Source organism: Patiria miniata, unplaced genomic scaffold, assembly GCF_015706575.1.
Source record: "Patiria miniata isolate m_02_andy unplaced genomic scaffold, ASM1570657v1 HiC_scaffold_24, whole genome shotgun sequence".
Classification (NCBI taxonomy): domain Eukaryota; kingdom Metazoa; phylum Echinodermata; class Asteroidea; order Valvatida; family Asterinidae; genus Patiria; species Patiria miniata.
In genome coordinates this window covers 6,254,513-6,271,002 of record NW_024037063.1, presented here as the reverse complement: position 1 = coordinate 6,271,002, position 16,490 = coordinate 6,254,513, and the positions used below count along the sequence as shown (strand labels likewise).

The following is a 16,490-nucleotide window of genomic DNA, read 5'->3' as shown; positions in this document are numbered from 1 at the left end:
AGAAAAGAGATCCCTTTCTGCTGATTAGCACTTCAGTGAAGTGTTATACTGCCCTCTGTTGGTAAGACCACATGTCTTCGTTCTTGCATACAGTGAACTAATAATTTGGTGATTTGGTGAGCTTGACCCACGTACAACATATTATTTGGGATACTGTAGGCCTACGAGTAAAGATGTGTCTTTAAAAAAAAGAAGCAAAAATACTATTTGACATGGTCATATTTAGCCTTATAATATTCAGCCCCCAATATAAATTTCCTTTCGCAACATTTACATTGGATTCAGCTGAAATTACAAAATATGTAAACCAAACGGGTTGGGGGGTATCACTTTTACCTTGACAACAAATTGAAAATGAGTAAAATCAGCCTACGTAATCCACATTTAATCTCCTTCCTGGATCTATAGTGTGAACACATACAACGTATGTTGTTGTACTGTACATCATACATGTCTTATTTGAATGCAATTCTCAAATATTCTTTTTTTGCTTGCTGTAGTAGTTTTGTTTCTTTTCGAGTGACAAAAAGTGTTTTTATTCTCGTTTATTCTTCTGTTCTATCTGGATAATCCAATCTAGTAATAAGGTGATGATGAAGTTATATAATTATGAAAATATATCTGTATTCAGACTTCCAAGTGCTAGTTTCCATGAATTCTAAAAATAAACACTGTACATTCCCAAGTTGTTGTTCTACATCAAGACATTCCATCTGTAACCTTTGACCTTTGATAGAGGCTATAATTGGCAGGTGAAGTCACAGGATATGGATTACAATGTGATCTTGACTCTTCCTAAGTCACCTGTTTTCTGCACAGGTGGGGTCCATCATTCTACTCCTATACTTGTATACATGTCAAAGGTCCTGTCTCGGCATGAAAATTTAGTCCTCAGATTTCCAAGTTGGCAAAATTCCATTGGGAGTTTTATATCGTGTCCCAGTAGCTCACGTAGATCACGTTCAGTGTTCACTTGTTGGCTTTGACAGGAATGTCCTTATTTCCTGCTAATAAAACATGCACATACTCTGGCATCTTGCCACATATTATTGTGACCACTGAATATATTGTTACCACCCTCCCAAATCAATTCCAGTGCCATGTAAATAGCACACCCACCTGTTTGATATATTTTCATCAGGTATATTTCACTTGTAGGCTAGGATTTCCTATTTTTTCTCCTTTCATTTTCCTCCATTTTGCAGCATTCTGTACTGTAGACATTTTGGGGTCTGCAGGACACATTTCCCCATTTTTTTTCTGAGGGTCAAATATATGATGTCAGTTATAACAAAATTATGTAGGGAAACACTTTCAATCAACTGGAAGAAGATGATAAAAGATATTTCTTCAATATGTATTTATTCATCAGTTTGGTGCTCATTTTGAAATTTCAAATAGTGGATAAACAAATCCAGTGATTCAGAAAACAGTTTACATTTTATAGATTTTATATACTATACACAGAGTAATATACAATGTACCACTGAAAATAGAATCTAAACGCATAACACAAATGCAGATACTTTTACATCTTTATGTTCACACATTTAAATTTGTGCATTTTTTAGTATTGCCTCAATATGGACCATTGTAACTTTTAATACAATTTTGCTGAATGTGAATTTGTTCAACTTTCTGTATCTCTGAAATGAGTCTGTTCCTGTGAGTTCATATAGTTTGACCGGACTGTTGCTTGAATGCTAGTATCCTGCGTGACTAAACACAAGTCCCATTTTTAACCTCCAAATCCCCAGGAACTATAACAGGACATCCTCATTGTAAATCAAGCCTATAATTCAGGACGTCAAGAAATGAAGGTCACATAATGGAACTCAACACTACCGGTACCTTATTCATGACATTTTCTGACTAAAACCGTAATTCGTTTATTTAAATCAATCTAGAATTAGAGTGTGAAAGTCATGTCTAGTTTGTAATTCCTCAACAAATATTCTCTATTCTTTTAACGTTCAGTTTACTCTCTTAAATTCTTCTGTTTGTACTCCTAATACAAATTAGATACCCCTTTTGTCCATATTGTTCTTTAATCTCTTTTACTGCCTACAGTGTGAGAAGTGATATAGCACAGACAGTTCAACATTTTCACAGCTTAGGTGTAACAAAAAGCTTAGTTTTATAGGAAAATATAGATAGGAAAATATTAGGATAAAGCTTTAATAAACAGGAATACTTGTATGATACAAAGTATGTACAATACTCATATAGGTAGCTGATTAATTAGAAGTAACAGCCCAGATATTAACTTGACCTTTGATTTGACAAGTGTTGAATGATCTGGATTGTGCCTCCTATTTTGTTGATAGGATTTGCTTTTATATTAAGCATTGCCTCAGGAAGCTTTTCTAAGGCATATAGCATTGTTTATAGTCTTTGTTTCGTTGCCACTTACAAGCTGACTTGGAGCGTGAGCAGTAGGAATGCTGGCCCTCGCAACTGTTTGCCATCCTTGCGATATCGAACATACAGACATCATCGCTGGGCTGGACATACTTGCAGGTGGTTCTGTAGCAGTTAGCAATCTGAGGAAACACATAATGGAAAGAAAATGAAGATAATCTAAATGAGCTATTGTCAATCTCTTCGAGCAAATGGCGCCAGTTAGAAGCTATAAACCTGTATACATGTACAGTAGCCAAGGATCACGGCCAAAGTCAAGATGCTAGCAACATTAGCAATGTTTCAAAACTGGCAAATAGTATACAGAGAGAAAGGAGAGCAAGTTGTACTAACTTGTCACTTAAGAAGTTGGCTGTATGAAGATAACAATGTGTACTTGACCATCTCCTATTACTCCTTATTGACTTTTGCCTGGCCTTCAGCATCACCCTTCTGCCATTTCAGTCACGCCTTTTCCATACTCAACCCCATTAGTTGCCTTTATACATCTTTGTCTATATCCTCCCATCCCCAACATGTCTTAGTGCTTCCTCAACAGTAACAAAGATAGAGCTAAGAGGGTCTTTAAGAATGCATTGCTGCAATGTGTCTGGCATGCATGCCAAAACAGTTTTGTGCACAATAATTCGTGCATACTCTGCACCAGTGCATGTGTTCTGCATACATAGATTTCATATCCTGGTGACATTGCCACTGTATTAAACTCCCCTAGCCACCCCAATCTACATTCTCTCTGTTAGTCTTACCCTGCAATCTCCACAACTCTTCTTGTACATCAATTTGACTCCTCTTCGTTGAATCCTTGTCAGGCTCTTGTAAGGTACAATCCAACTGCATGTGCTGATACGAAGTTCATTGTCATAAAATGTGCCTGAAAGGGGAATGTAAACCACAATTTAAATTCTAAATTTCATAACAATATTATTACAGGTACGGAATAGATTCTTGTTCAAAAGAGTTTTAGACAAAATGAAATGAAAGTGGTGATGAGTGTTGGGTATGAGACTTAATAATAATGAAGTTTGCATGTAACTTTATACAAAAGTTACAATGTGCCATAAATTGGGTACTTTGATGAGATTTTTTTGACATTTTCGCTCCACACATGCACTTGTTTCAACTGGTACCATCTTAAATCATACATGTTTTGCCTGCATTGCTTTTTAGACTCATCGTAAAGCCATAAAAAGCATGATTAGGCTAATAAAACCAATGTGGATAAATGCTGGCAGGGTAAATCATAGAATTGATGATTGACAGATCAACTCTACAGTAAAAGCGGCAGTTAAAGTTGCGTGTAAACTAGACCAGTTTGAAATAATGTTTCCACAACTATCTCAACATGAAATTGTTCACTGTCATAATAGACTGATCCACTAATTCCTACCCAATAATGTTGGTTGAACAACCGTGGTTGTGCAACCAAATGTCGGGGGGGGGGGGGGGGAAATGGACATGCATTTATCGAGCATGCAGTAAGGCTTTGGAGAGGCACACATGTTGTCAACATGCCCAGGTGACATCAGATTCTTGAGTTGTCTGTTGGTGTTGACATAATTTGTACTTACCAGCTATGACATAGGACTTTTCATCTGTCAGGTCTGTTCGTCCACATATCCCATCATTTGGCTGGGTGTAGATTTTAGCCAGAGTCTCCTGGAGATAGTTGTCTCCTTTGAAGATCTTCTCTACCTACAAAACAAAGTTCATACATGTACTTTAATGAGGAATACTCGACACAGTTTTACCTTGATGGACACTGTTTAATGGCACATTTAATTCTTTCCATCAACAGGCTCTCAGGCTCTGCAACCTTCATCACATATTATTCCATCTTTTTTTAGACTAAAAAAAATATTTGAAAAAGACTTTCAGAACCTCAGATGTCAGACTCCTTTATTTTACATTTGAGTTGTAGCAATTCGTTATTTCATAAAAGTGTTGCTACAATTAGTTACCTTCACTGTATACTCCAACTTGATTGGCCTGTTGTCTTCCTGCGTCTCAGAAGAGAAACCAGGAGCCATGAAAACAGGAGCCATCATTCCCGCCGGTGGACGACGCTGTAGTAACTCTCCTGGAACCTCTGCTAAATTCCCCATCACTAAGGCTTCCTCCTCATCAACTACAGACCAGTAGTCTGATGAGGGTTCTGCTGTGGGTTCTGTCGTGGGTTCTGTTGCTGGTGCTTGTGTTGGCTTGTAGATGTATTGGCTGCTAACAACACTTGCCTTGACGACTGTTGGGAAATGTTACATTGATGACCATTAATAACATTATTGAGGGCTTTCTCATCACTTTTTGTGTGGATTCTTGGAGTGATAGACACTTTTAAATCAATCAATTGAACCATTATTGTTTCTTGCACATAAACTGAATATGAAGAATGGGTGGAAAGCTGGTTTGGCATTTACACAATGCCTTTGTGAACGTTTGTGATGACAAGTAGAGGTGTTTGAATCATCTGATTATGGACGAACATTTGAAAAATCCTTTGGAAGCAAAAGTGATCTTTATTTTTGGTGAACACTAAAGGAGAGCTGATATTTTTGGGGTTCGCTCATAAGTCCGACGCCTCATATAGGTCCGACGCCTCATAAGTCTGACAAAATCGCATCCCCTAACCAAATAAAGGCCCATAAGTCCGACACTTTCGGACTTATGAAGCGTCGGACCTATGAGGTGTTGGACTTATGACACGGCCCCATATTCTTTTGATTAATTCGTTGCATATTCGCTCAATAAAGGTTGCTTATTATATGAAAGGAAAGAGAGAAATGACCAAGAGATTTGTATTGCTTTGTATTTAACTTATCCAACACCTTCGTATTTATATGAAGCATCCATCATCATAGTAATCATCAAAATAAAACGGTTGGTTGATTTATAAAAATTAATACCGGTATCTCCACATCTGTTGTGATCAGGTTGTTGGTGAATTATTTCTGTATTGTAATTAAATTTCCAAAATATTTCAGTAACACTTCAACTTGTGAGCCCTGGACCATGACATAACGTCATCATCCAACATGTTCAGTGATTGTAACCTACAGTGATTGAAATGAAATGAAGGAATCCTGTTGTGATGTCTTTGTCCTTGAGAACTTATGATGAGGAATACATGACAACATGTATAGCTTGTCTGCTCCTAATGTGGTCTACAAATTTGTGTGTTCCTTCTTATTCCCTTGTGTTTGACTTATCTCAGAAATTTCAATTTCTTTTACAGTTAAACTAGACCAAGGTAAAAGTAACTGCAATTGGAAAGAATTTATTCACAAACTTGCAGTTCTTTCATTCAATATGCAGGCATGCAACTTTTCCAGGGAACAGCTGATTTCCTCTTTTTTGACTCCTCATGGGTGTCATTGAAAATAGAAAAACACTGTACAAAGTGTTGGAAAGATTTGAATTTCCTCTTTTTTTGTTGACTTTCCAGTTGCATGCCTGAATATGCTAATTATGTTTGGATAATTTTGTGAATTGAAACAAGGTCTAATAAACCTGTATTTTGTCAAACTGCTACTGTTTTGAAGGTGGCAACTACACAGTTTCTGACACATTGTCATATTAACCAGACACAAAATAATCAATTTAATTAATAATGTGTAAACTGGGTGACGTCTGATGTTTACATTCCAAGCAGCCATTGTATTTTAGGATATACATGTAATGTAAGTGAGCCCTATTGCAGTGTACTATCAAAGGTCCTTGGTCTGAGTGCATTGACATGAGGCACCCACCTACAGGAAAGTACTGTGTGGTGTTAAGTTGCAAGATTTAAAGGAACTCTGTTTAGCTAAAGGTCTCTCAAGTTCACATTCCAGCATTCTCATGAGATTACCGTCAGAAGGGATGAAGGAAAACAGGTTAATCTATTGTGCCGATGTTTTGTCAGCATTCCACATTATATTCTTTCCTCAAAGTGTTCAAGCTTTTGGATGGTTCGTGAGCGGCATAAGGTAGGATTGGTTGACCACACAGGAGTATTTTTACAGCCTGCTCAATGAATGCAGTAAATACACAGCCTACTCACTAAATTCAATAAACATAGAACAGTACAGGGCAGTGGAGATACATGTAAGTTAAGTGGCAGCAAATTACAATTTCAAAGATCATGAAGGAAGACTTTAAGCAAAATGGAACATGTTTTTCAAAAAGATGAATTTTGTTACCGTGACTTAATAAAATACATTGAGATCTTATAGCCCTAACAGTCCTGAATCCTCCAATTACGATTTTGCACACCCCCTAGGGAGTTAGGGTTAAATGTTTGAAAAGATCATTTTATGAAGATATTTTTCATTCAAATGACTCTTCATTCTAAAATAGTCAAATGTTGTAGATACAATCTGTTTAACAGTTAATATTGACATAACAGATTCAGAGATGCCAACCATTACTCTTTTGGAGTAATTATTAGGATTTTGAGGTATGCTACTACTCTTGAAAGTTCCAGCTGTCCTATACGCCAACATTGTGGTTACTCTGAAAAGTACTGTGGCTACTCTTAAACTTGACTGTTGTACTATGTATTTACATTAGCATTACTCTTTGCAGGAAGAATCATTATTATTTTGTAGTCTGTAAAGTTGGCATCTCTGACGATTTGTGAAGTGTAAGTCCTGAATCTGAACTCAAAGGAAGTTGGGTTTAATAATCCAGAACAATTGGGTTATGAAACAATGGCTTATTGCTAAATGTGTTGTCAGTCAGCATGTGACTCATTTTAATTTGCTTGTTTACTGTTCAAAAGAGGAAATCCAGAATTATGAAGAACAAGGCACCTTCGCTGCTTTGCATGGATATATTCTAACATTTAGATATATGCTAATTTTTACTTTTATTATAGCCAGACATTCCATTGTGTCATCATCAATTGCTTCTTCTTATCAGACATCTCTTATCTTCATTTCCTTGTTCCTTTCCTTTGGGCACATCCTCATTTCAAATCTTCTCTTATCAGAACTTCTAGACACTTTTCCTGGCTGGATATGTGGTTGTCTGGATTTTATTTTCAGTTTAGAAAACACCAAACTTACTACCATGGCTAAAACATATAAAAGTCAAGAAAAAGAATCCCAAATACTTATCTGAAATGTAATTTGTTAGCTGGCAGACTTTGTTTTCAATTTTAAAGTATTGGTTCTTATAACTGTTTTAATTAAATTCTTGTCATTGTGTTAAGTTTTGGTTGGTGAAATATGACCTCCAACAAAAACACATAGATGTGATTTCAAATGAGCGTGTTTTGCACTTACCTTTTGTACGTTAATTACAGTTCATCCACGTTCTTTTAAGGAGACATTGGCAAATCTTAATTGTTTTCATTGCAACAGAGAAACTTTACTTAGGGCCTCTATAACTTCATTAGTGCATTATCTGCTGTTACAATTATTTATGATTTGTTTAAATAGCTACATGTACTTTGTAATTTATTATGCAGTTATCTGTTTGAGTCATTACAAAACCAAGATGTTTCTTGTAAAAATGTTTTTAAAATGTGCTAATATGTGTAAAGCCAAGTTAAATCAAATTATTGCCTTTACCAGGGTATTTTGCTATGTTTGTTTGAAACCATGACATGTTGCCTCTCATAAGTAACAAAAGTTGAAACAGTGACTTGAAACATTAACCAAAAATGAGTGGATACTCACCAAAGTCTGCTCTGCAGAACTGGTCTTGTGGATGCGAAGGAGCACAACTACATGCCTGACTTCCAGTCAGATATGTAAACAACACACCAACCAGAATAACAACACTAACAGCCCTCATAGTGTGAAACAAGGATTGTCTACTAAACAACAAAACTGTAAAGTCAAACTTTTTGAGTCAAAGCACGCTTTGCAGGACACTTGACTTCCGCCACCAGTACTTGAGCTGTGCTGTTTGAAGTCCGAGTGTGTTGAGTTGTCAAATCATGGAACACTGACTGGGAATGCAAAACCTCTGCCCTTTATATCTTCCTGCTCCCTCGGCTGTTCCAGTATGTGGTTTGACCCCTCTGGGCAGAGTTCCTGAAGCATCACCCACGTATCTGGCCAATGAGACGGCATTTTGGTCAAAGCAGACACCAGTTTTGTTGTTACTGTATAAACAGGAAATGTCTTTGCTTTTGTTGATATTCATGAAAGTTTTAGTAACTTTATCACCGACTGATTTTATTTCTTAGAAAAGGTGTGTGTGATTGGGTACAAAAATGTGGTCATTTGGTTGAAATGAATGTTACATGTACACGTACATGTATGTGTAATTTAAAAAAATGTTTGGCTTGTATGTATCATCAAGTAACAGAATAATTGAAAAAATATAATATAATAGAAAACATAGGAAACGGTAATCAGTTCATTTCAAAAACTTTTGAAATAAAGACTTATAAAGTGGAACAATTATTCAAGAAACTCCAAGAATAAGTTATTCCTAAATTCATTGCGACACAAATGCAAATAGCAACCAGTGTAACGTTGGACCAGTGTTCAGACTTCAATGGTGTCTTTAACCTCCAAGATTCAAGAATTAGCATGGAAGATATGGTTTGGAAGTCCTGTTGTTTTATTGACCTTGTATTCTCACCTATATCACACATGTCTCCTGTAATATTAACCATATCCTGACTCCTGTCTGGCAAAATGCTAGCAAAGGAAACGTCACCAAATAAAGGAAGTTTTTTCTGATGAATTGATGCTATTAAATTTCTCTTCAGTTCCGGAATTTAGCAAGGATACGGTACATGTACGTGTTTCCCGGCATTGACGTGAAATAGACATATTAAAATAGGCCATTAACCTACATCATTATGATTGAGATGACACTGAACGATTTTAATTATGGACATTTTGGTTTTGATATTGTGGGGTTGTGATTGTCTGTACTTGACTGGTGACGGTTTCTTGGGAAGTGTCAAGGCAGTTTTTTATAATTTGTTTGTTCTTCAAAATATATGGTTTTGCTGCTTGCTTTATCATGAGTTCTTTGTCCCTCATAAAATTTTTTTAAAAATCACTATCAAAATATTTTATTTTCTATAGGGGATTGTTGTTTAGGATTTGTTTTTTTCCAGTTTATATTTCTCTCTCTCATTTTTTTGTATTACTTTATTTATGTTGTTTAATTCAACTTTCTTCATGATTATCCCTTTCTCTTCCCCTTCTATCTCAGCACAGAAATTCTTCCTTTCTATCGTCACATATATACTTTTCATTCTTTTAAATGGATTTTGTTAGGCAAGGTGGTTCACTAATATAATAGCAAATTTATAACTCCTGTGAAGTTAGGTTTTTGCCAGAGGGTAGGATGCCCATAAGTAGAATAACAAGGACTTAAGACTTCCTTTCATGGTGGATTAATTCAGGGTAATGTGTATTGGGAATTAAAATTCTGTCCCTGAGTTTTTCCAAGGAAAGGATGTTCAAAAGCGGGATGAATTGACACATGATGTGCATTTTCTGCCAAGATATTGGTGGTTGTTATATTTGTAAATTGTAGTTGTGTAAATGGAGTTAGATATCCTTTCAAAGTATTTTTTCAGATAGAGGGAGGTACTACTGCAAGCGCAAGGTGGAACACTAATCAATTTCAGTAATTTGTACATTTAGTTGGAAAGTCTTTAACCAGTCTTTCCAGATAAGGGACTAGACTTATTACAGAATGACAAAGTTTGTCCCTGGAGGTTTGTTCCAAAAGGTGGAAAACAATTCAATTCTGTTAAATTGTCCAGATGGAGTCAGTAATCAGAATGACTATGTTTGTGCTATTTTTATCTCCTGAATGCGTTGGGGGGGGGGGGGGGGCGCAGCAGTGGGTAGTTGTGGTTTCATTAGGCTAGGACTTGGCCAGCAGTATAACCTTGACGTTTGTAACTGTATGTCTGGATTCTCAGTAATCTACAAGTGTGTAGGTGGTGGTCATTCCTCCCCAGGTCACATGATAGTAGCTACATGTATCAGGTGATTTGGGTCAGGTGACTATATAATCTCTGTTGGTCGCGGACATTCATTTGGGATGAGGGCCTATTGTATCAAACAGCAAGGTTAATCATGTTCCTTGCCCTATGGCAATTTGTATGTATTTTGTAACCATAAGAATTCACTTTCTGTGCTTGGAAGTAGAATTTGTTTCTTTAACGGAAATGTTAGTTCCCAGTTTATTCAATTATTTATGATTTTTTTTTACATTAAGTCACTGTCAAAAAGTTAAAAGATGACAGATTTGTTAATTTATAGAATGACCTTGATATTGGCAGTAGGCCTATATTATAACTTATCAACCAATACTAATTGATAGACAAGTGAGACTTTTCATCACATTCGTTTAGATATCAAAGTTCTAGTAGCAAGAAACTCTTCGTTTGGTTGCTGTTTTTTCCTTTTTAATTATTATAAGTAGTGAAAGAGTTGGTTGTATTTTGTTGACGTAAATGGAAAGGTTAGATTCTGGTTCCATGCTGTGATGATGTGAAGAGATGAATGCTTGACCAACAATGCATATCATTATGATCTGTCATCGACCATGTTTTCAACTTCATCCAGTCTTGAAAGGCAAAGTGGAGGCTATTTTGGTTTAATAATTATCAGATTCTTGAGCTGCTGCAGTGTGCCGTGAATACTTTCCTAGGAATTAATATGAATGAAAGGGTCAGGGGAGTGTTGATGACTCATTAAGACATAATAGCCACTCCCTCCTCTCCAAGTACAACAAATCTATAATTTATAACTATTTCAGATTTTTTGTGTGCATTGACTGCTAGGGTGCGCCTGAGTAAAATGCCAATGCCAATTTTTTTTTTATAATTTCTCATTTCTATTTGTTATAAAACTGAAATTCAATTAGCATCCAAAAAGTAAAATAAAAAAGTCTTCCTATTTATTTGTTTGTCATGTGAAATGAAAACTGCTGAAAAAGTTCTGCCGTTGGCAACATTTTGCATTCACAAAATTATCTTTCATCAACAATAACACCTTTTGGCAAAGAACTCAAAATTATCCCTAGTGATTTAAATTTCTTTGGTTTATATATACTACAATGCAATTATGTACTCAAGTAATTAGGGTTTCCCTCCAAAAGGGGACACTGTTCCAGGAAAAATCTTTGGTCTTTGATTATGAAGCGATGTATACAATGTATCTTATTCCTGCACCCTACAACCATGGTACAACCTTTGCCACTCACCACAGTAACAAGACCAGGTAATCCTGGATCTCAGCCCACTACCTCCTGCTAAGTGAAATGTGTCCTGAACACCCCACCACAAAAACCACTGAACCACCCATTGCAATATTCCTGATACTGGTTTAATTCTGTGTAAAACTAACCTTTTCTGTTGTTTTTTTCTTTTAAAAATATTTTTCAAACTGTTTGGGACCAAAACAAAATCAGTCCTGGATATTTCCACCTTCCAATCATTATGTAAAATGCAACCTTCTGAAATTAAACATTCTTGATTTGAAGTTACTCTGGTCATCCTGCTGGCTGGCTATTCCTCCCACACAATCTCCTAGACAAATTGAAATCCATCCCAAGTATCTCTTTGCCCAGCCATTTTGTCTCGCTGTGGTTTATATCTGTGCAGTTGTTTGGCCCACATTTGGGTCACATACCGGTACAACTACAAGCATGTTATTTTTTTTATTTTCAAACCAGGCACATCATGGCACCAGAACACTTTGACCTCTTCAGATCATTGCACTTATTGCGTGGGTGATGGCATGTTATTTTATTGGAGCTAACCAACCATCTGGTATGGTTGTATGTTTACCGTGACGAAGGACAATGTGGTAAATTCAATCCTTGACTATTGACTTCGGAAGCATGATTACTCAACCATAACTTCACTGCTTCTAAATCCGTATTTGAGGAAATAATTTAGAAAGTCTATGACGGTGGACATGTGTTTTTTTTCTTGGTAGGTCCATCTGTCCAAATCATCAAATGAGTTTGATTCTGGCTTTTAGTAAGACCTTCAAGTTCCCAATTGTGTTCCCTCTGACAAAGGGACAGTGAGAAAGTCAGAAAAGGGTGTAGGCGCAGGCGAAAGTGATTAGTATTAATTTTTGAAATAAATGAAAATCTATGAAAAAACTTTATGCATAATGAATCATCATTTTGTTATTGAAGATTCTAATGCAACATAATTACCATTGCAAATAATATCTATAAATCTGGATCAGGTTAGGGTTAAAAATTCATGAAATAGTTTTGAACACTAATAATCATATTTATTTAAAATTATAAACCTATTATATATGTGGGGTCTTTAAACCCTGTACATCTTAAACGTTGATAGCAAGAGACCATTCCAAGTGACAGTATTGAAATTACAATACTACATGACCTTTTGAATAAACTAGACTTGAATCTTTTCTTTTTTGTTCTTCATCTCATAAATCTGCCTTCCTTTATTAATCCATTTGTCCTTACTGCCCCAAAGTGCCTGCTTGTTACTCCTTATACCACTCCAAACCACCCAGCATTGGGGAAGCGGGTGGGAGGGGGAGGGGTCATGGATTTAATACACAATAAATACAATGTAATACAAAATAATTACAAGGGCCAATAAGGAATCTCACCCCAGTGAAATTAGACCATTTTGATTTGTAGATTGCTGGTTAGGAGCAATTTGTAGCAGTTTCATTCCTTTTTCATCAATACTTAACTACAAACCTATGTAAAGAGCTGAAGTTCCAGAATTTAGTCCTGACTGAGAAGAAGGAAAGTGTCTGGGAATTAGGATTTCTTTTGAGATTGTTTGAAAACTTTATTGTTTTTTATTGGGGTTTTTCTGGGGGGGGGGGGGGAGTGAGTGGAAGAAATTTGGGTAAATGGGGAGGGGCCAGAAGGTGATTTTGGAGGGGTGTATGTTTGTCAAGAACACGTTGAACGCACAACTGCACTTAAGGGAGTGTCTGAAAAATGGAGCAAATTTCCTAGTGTCTGGACCAAAACATTGTTCAGTTTATTTACTGGAGACACACGCGTCAAAGATGGGAATGGTCTTCCAGGCACATTTTCCAGTTGGTTTGGCCATGCAGTAACCATGGTGATAGTAGCAGTCCTCATGGGTATTGCTGTTACCGTGGATACAGGTGATGTCATTGGGTGTGGTTGGAGGACAGTAGGCATAGGGACGACAAGTGTAAATCTGAAAATAAATACAGAAGTGAGATAAATAACATTCTTGGGTTGAATTTGTAGTTTCAACTTTCATTATCTAAAGATAATTAAGAGCATCACTTCATCTCAAGTGTCCTTTTGCCTGTGCAGTATTTTTGCCTGCCAGTGTCTAATGTCAAGAGAGGGCACTGCAGTGCAATGAATACTTCTTACCTGGCATTGTGGTGCACAGCCTCTGTTGTATGCTCCATTGATACCTCGTCGCTGCATGGTAGTCAGCTCAGAGTAAGGGCGATGGAAATGACAAAATTGCAGGGAAGCTTTGCCATTCACAACATTCACTGTCAGATTGTAAGAGAATGAAATAAAGAAGACAAAGACCATAGTATGACTTGCAATGAATTGTGAATTCTTTTTAAAATCAGAAAAAAACTAGAATTGAAAACGGGTAGATTAGACACACACCACTAGAGAAACAACCTCAGTATTTCATGAAACTGGCAACATATAAACAAATTGGGCCGCAAGTATTATTTGGTTACTTGACTAATCAATCAAAGTGTCAATTATTCGGTCACAGTTTTATATTAAATTAATTGAAAACCACTTTTTGAAAATAAGGCTTCCTTTCAGAGGGCGGAGTAAGAGAACGGCCAAAATGTCTTAAATCAAAAATCTTAAACATTCCACGTAGCGCTGGACCATATGATGAGAATATATCGTCACGAATATGATGTCTGTCTAACACAAATCGGAATTACCTAAGTTTTAAATAAATCGAGATAAAGGCAATGTCGTTTTATAACGTTGCTTTTTCTCAACCCGCATTTCCTAAAAAAAAAAACCCCACCCGGGCGTTTGATTATTAAATCGAAACCGTAATCAAAAAAGGAACTATTAATCGATCAAAAAAATCTTATAAAATCAATAAACTTGTGGTCCTAAATGCAACTTTATCAGTGTGACGTTTTATCTGATGTTATTAGGGGTCACAATATTTTGAAAAAAAAAAAAAAAAGTCTGAAGGAAATATACCAAGGAAACGATTTAGATCAAGTTTAAGTATCTCTGCCTACTCAGTCAATGTAATATAAGATAGTTGGGTTCAGAGGTTCTACCTGTGAGTAAGTAACGTTGTCCAACCTCTAGCCATGGGACTCCACAAGACACATTCCTAGCTGTAGTATTGACGACCAACTCATTGTCTTGAACATTCCATAGCTGCCCTGCATATCCTTGCCCCTTCTTGACACTGGTGATGTGAATCTTGTAGCTTACAATGGTTGGTTGGCCCGATAGGATTGATGGGTCTGGTGGACCATGCAGGAATAGCTTGGTTTGAACTCTGCCAATGATGACTGAATGTGTGCAGTGGTAGGAAAAATAACAATTGATAAGTTAGGTTGGACTTATAAAAGTAGTCCAGATCTCAAGTGTAGGCCTACATGTACAAGTGTAGGGTCTCCATGTGCAAACAAGAGCTAATGTTGAGAGCCCAGTGGAGAGGACAGGGAGTGTGTGTGTATTTGTGCAAAGTACGCACAACTTCTTTAATTTGGAAGTGAGCGTTAGGCATCTTAGGCACTGCATTTGAATGTCTCCCAGTGGTCTCCCTCAATCCTCCCTTTCTTACCCCTGAAGGGGTACTTGTGCATGGAGCCCATACCCTTATTGTCCATCTTAAGTACAACCTTTTTAGTCATCAATATTTGTTTAGTCAAAACATCAGCATTTTTACTAGGTCCAAAGGACCAGCCTACTCTTTGGCTCTGTCACTGTCAGACCAGACTGAATATATGAGACTGAGATGACTAATGACTGATTTTCCCAAATAAATGGTACTTTCGCTAGCATATATCTCAATTTATCATTTTTTTTAGGGTGCTCGGGAAGACATTTGCCCACCCCACCCCAGTTGACATCACTGCAGATGCCATTTTGTTAAATGTGTATTAAATTAATAGCAAATATGACTTCACACCTCTTTTTCCTTTTTTTTCTTCTCCTTTTTGATCCCCTCTTTTTTTGTTTGTTTTGCTTTTCTGGGGGGGGGGGGCTCTTGATGCCCATGATGACTGAGTAACTGAGCTGAGTACTTACTAATTATGTACGTCGTTAATTGCTGTTAAACTCTTTGGTCTGAATCGTGGTTTGACCACGCCACACATACATGTACAGTGGTTTTGTTGCATTGTCATGCTGAAGATAGAGCAGACAGATGAAAACAATAAAAGGGAAACTTACTTTGGGAACAGATCTTACTTACCCAAATCAGCTCTGCAGAATTGTCGTTGTGGATGTGTCGGCTGACACATACAGCTCAAGACTGACGGAAGAACCAAACCAAGCATGAAGAAAGAAACAAGAAGTACCGTAGATGGGCCCATGATATACTGGTTACTAAAATCAAATCTTATTGGAAACGATTCAGATAACAAGGTTACGTCAAACCAATACTTAGTTGGCGCAGGGATAAATATGGAATCAAGTTGTAGTAGTTGCTCTACAGATCAGTGACTAAAGGTTGCTGTCTACAGCTCTCTTTTAAACATTCGCACCTTGTGCTATTTGATCTAGTTCTGCTAGATCCGGCACTGTTGAAATCCTAAACTCCCCGAATCAAGCCAAGGTTTAGTTTCTGGGAGTGGTTACATTCTTCCACTCAATCTGTTCCCCTCGGGGTGTTTTGGTTCATGTCACATGATTTCATACTTCATAACCTTATCCAAAGGTCTTGCTATGTCGAGTAATGTTACACACTCTTGGGAGACCTTGCTAATGTTACAGAAATTAAAGCAACTTGCCAGTTTCAATGTCAGCAGGAAATAATCAAGAAAATTTAATTAATTTGTAAGAATTGTTTACCTGTAAGTGACAACACTCCTGGTTAATTAAATATCACATTACAAGGTTGAGCCAGTCAAGCATCCAAGGATGGACTGGATGTCATTGTTTTATCT

General features: G+C 36.9%; 1 protein-coding gene across 1 annotated transcript; it reads right to left on the bottom strand.

Annotated features, from left to right (window-relative positions):
* Positions 1-1,341: 1,341 nt before the first annotated feature.
* On the bottom strand, positions 1,342-16,194 carry LOC119731834. The gene is made up of 9 exons (XM_038205110.1): positions 15,797-16,194; positions 14,649-14,888; positions 13,744-13,871; positions 13,376-13,558; positions 8,079-8,253; positions 4,380-4,660; positions 3,990-4,113; positions 3,168-3,292; positions 1,342-2,543 (listed from the first exon to the last, which is right to left on the bottom strand). The coding sequence occupies exons 1-9, from the start codon at positions 15,915-15,917 to the stop codon at positions 2,367-2,369; spliced, it is 1,554 nt and encodes a 517-aa protein (XP_038061038.1). The 5' UTR covers positions 15,918-16,194; the 3' UTR covers positions 1,342-2,366.
* Between the last annotated feature and the right edge of the window lie 296 nt (positions 16,195-16,490).

Coding starts and splice junctions, on each gene's coding strand:
- LOC119731834 (XM_038205110.1), bottom strand. CDS start 15,917: ATGGGCCCATCTACGGTACTTCTTGTTTCTTTCTTCATGCTTGGTTTG. Junction 4,661..8,078: donor GTTCTGCAGAGCAGACTTTG/GTGAGTATCCAC, acceptor ATTTCCCAACAG/TCGTCAAGGCAAGTGTTGTT. Junction 2,544..3,167: donor AGAGTTGTGGAGATTGCAGG/GTAAGACTAACA, acceptor GTGTTTCCTCAG/ATTGCTAACTGCTACAGAAC.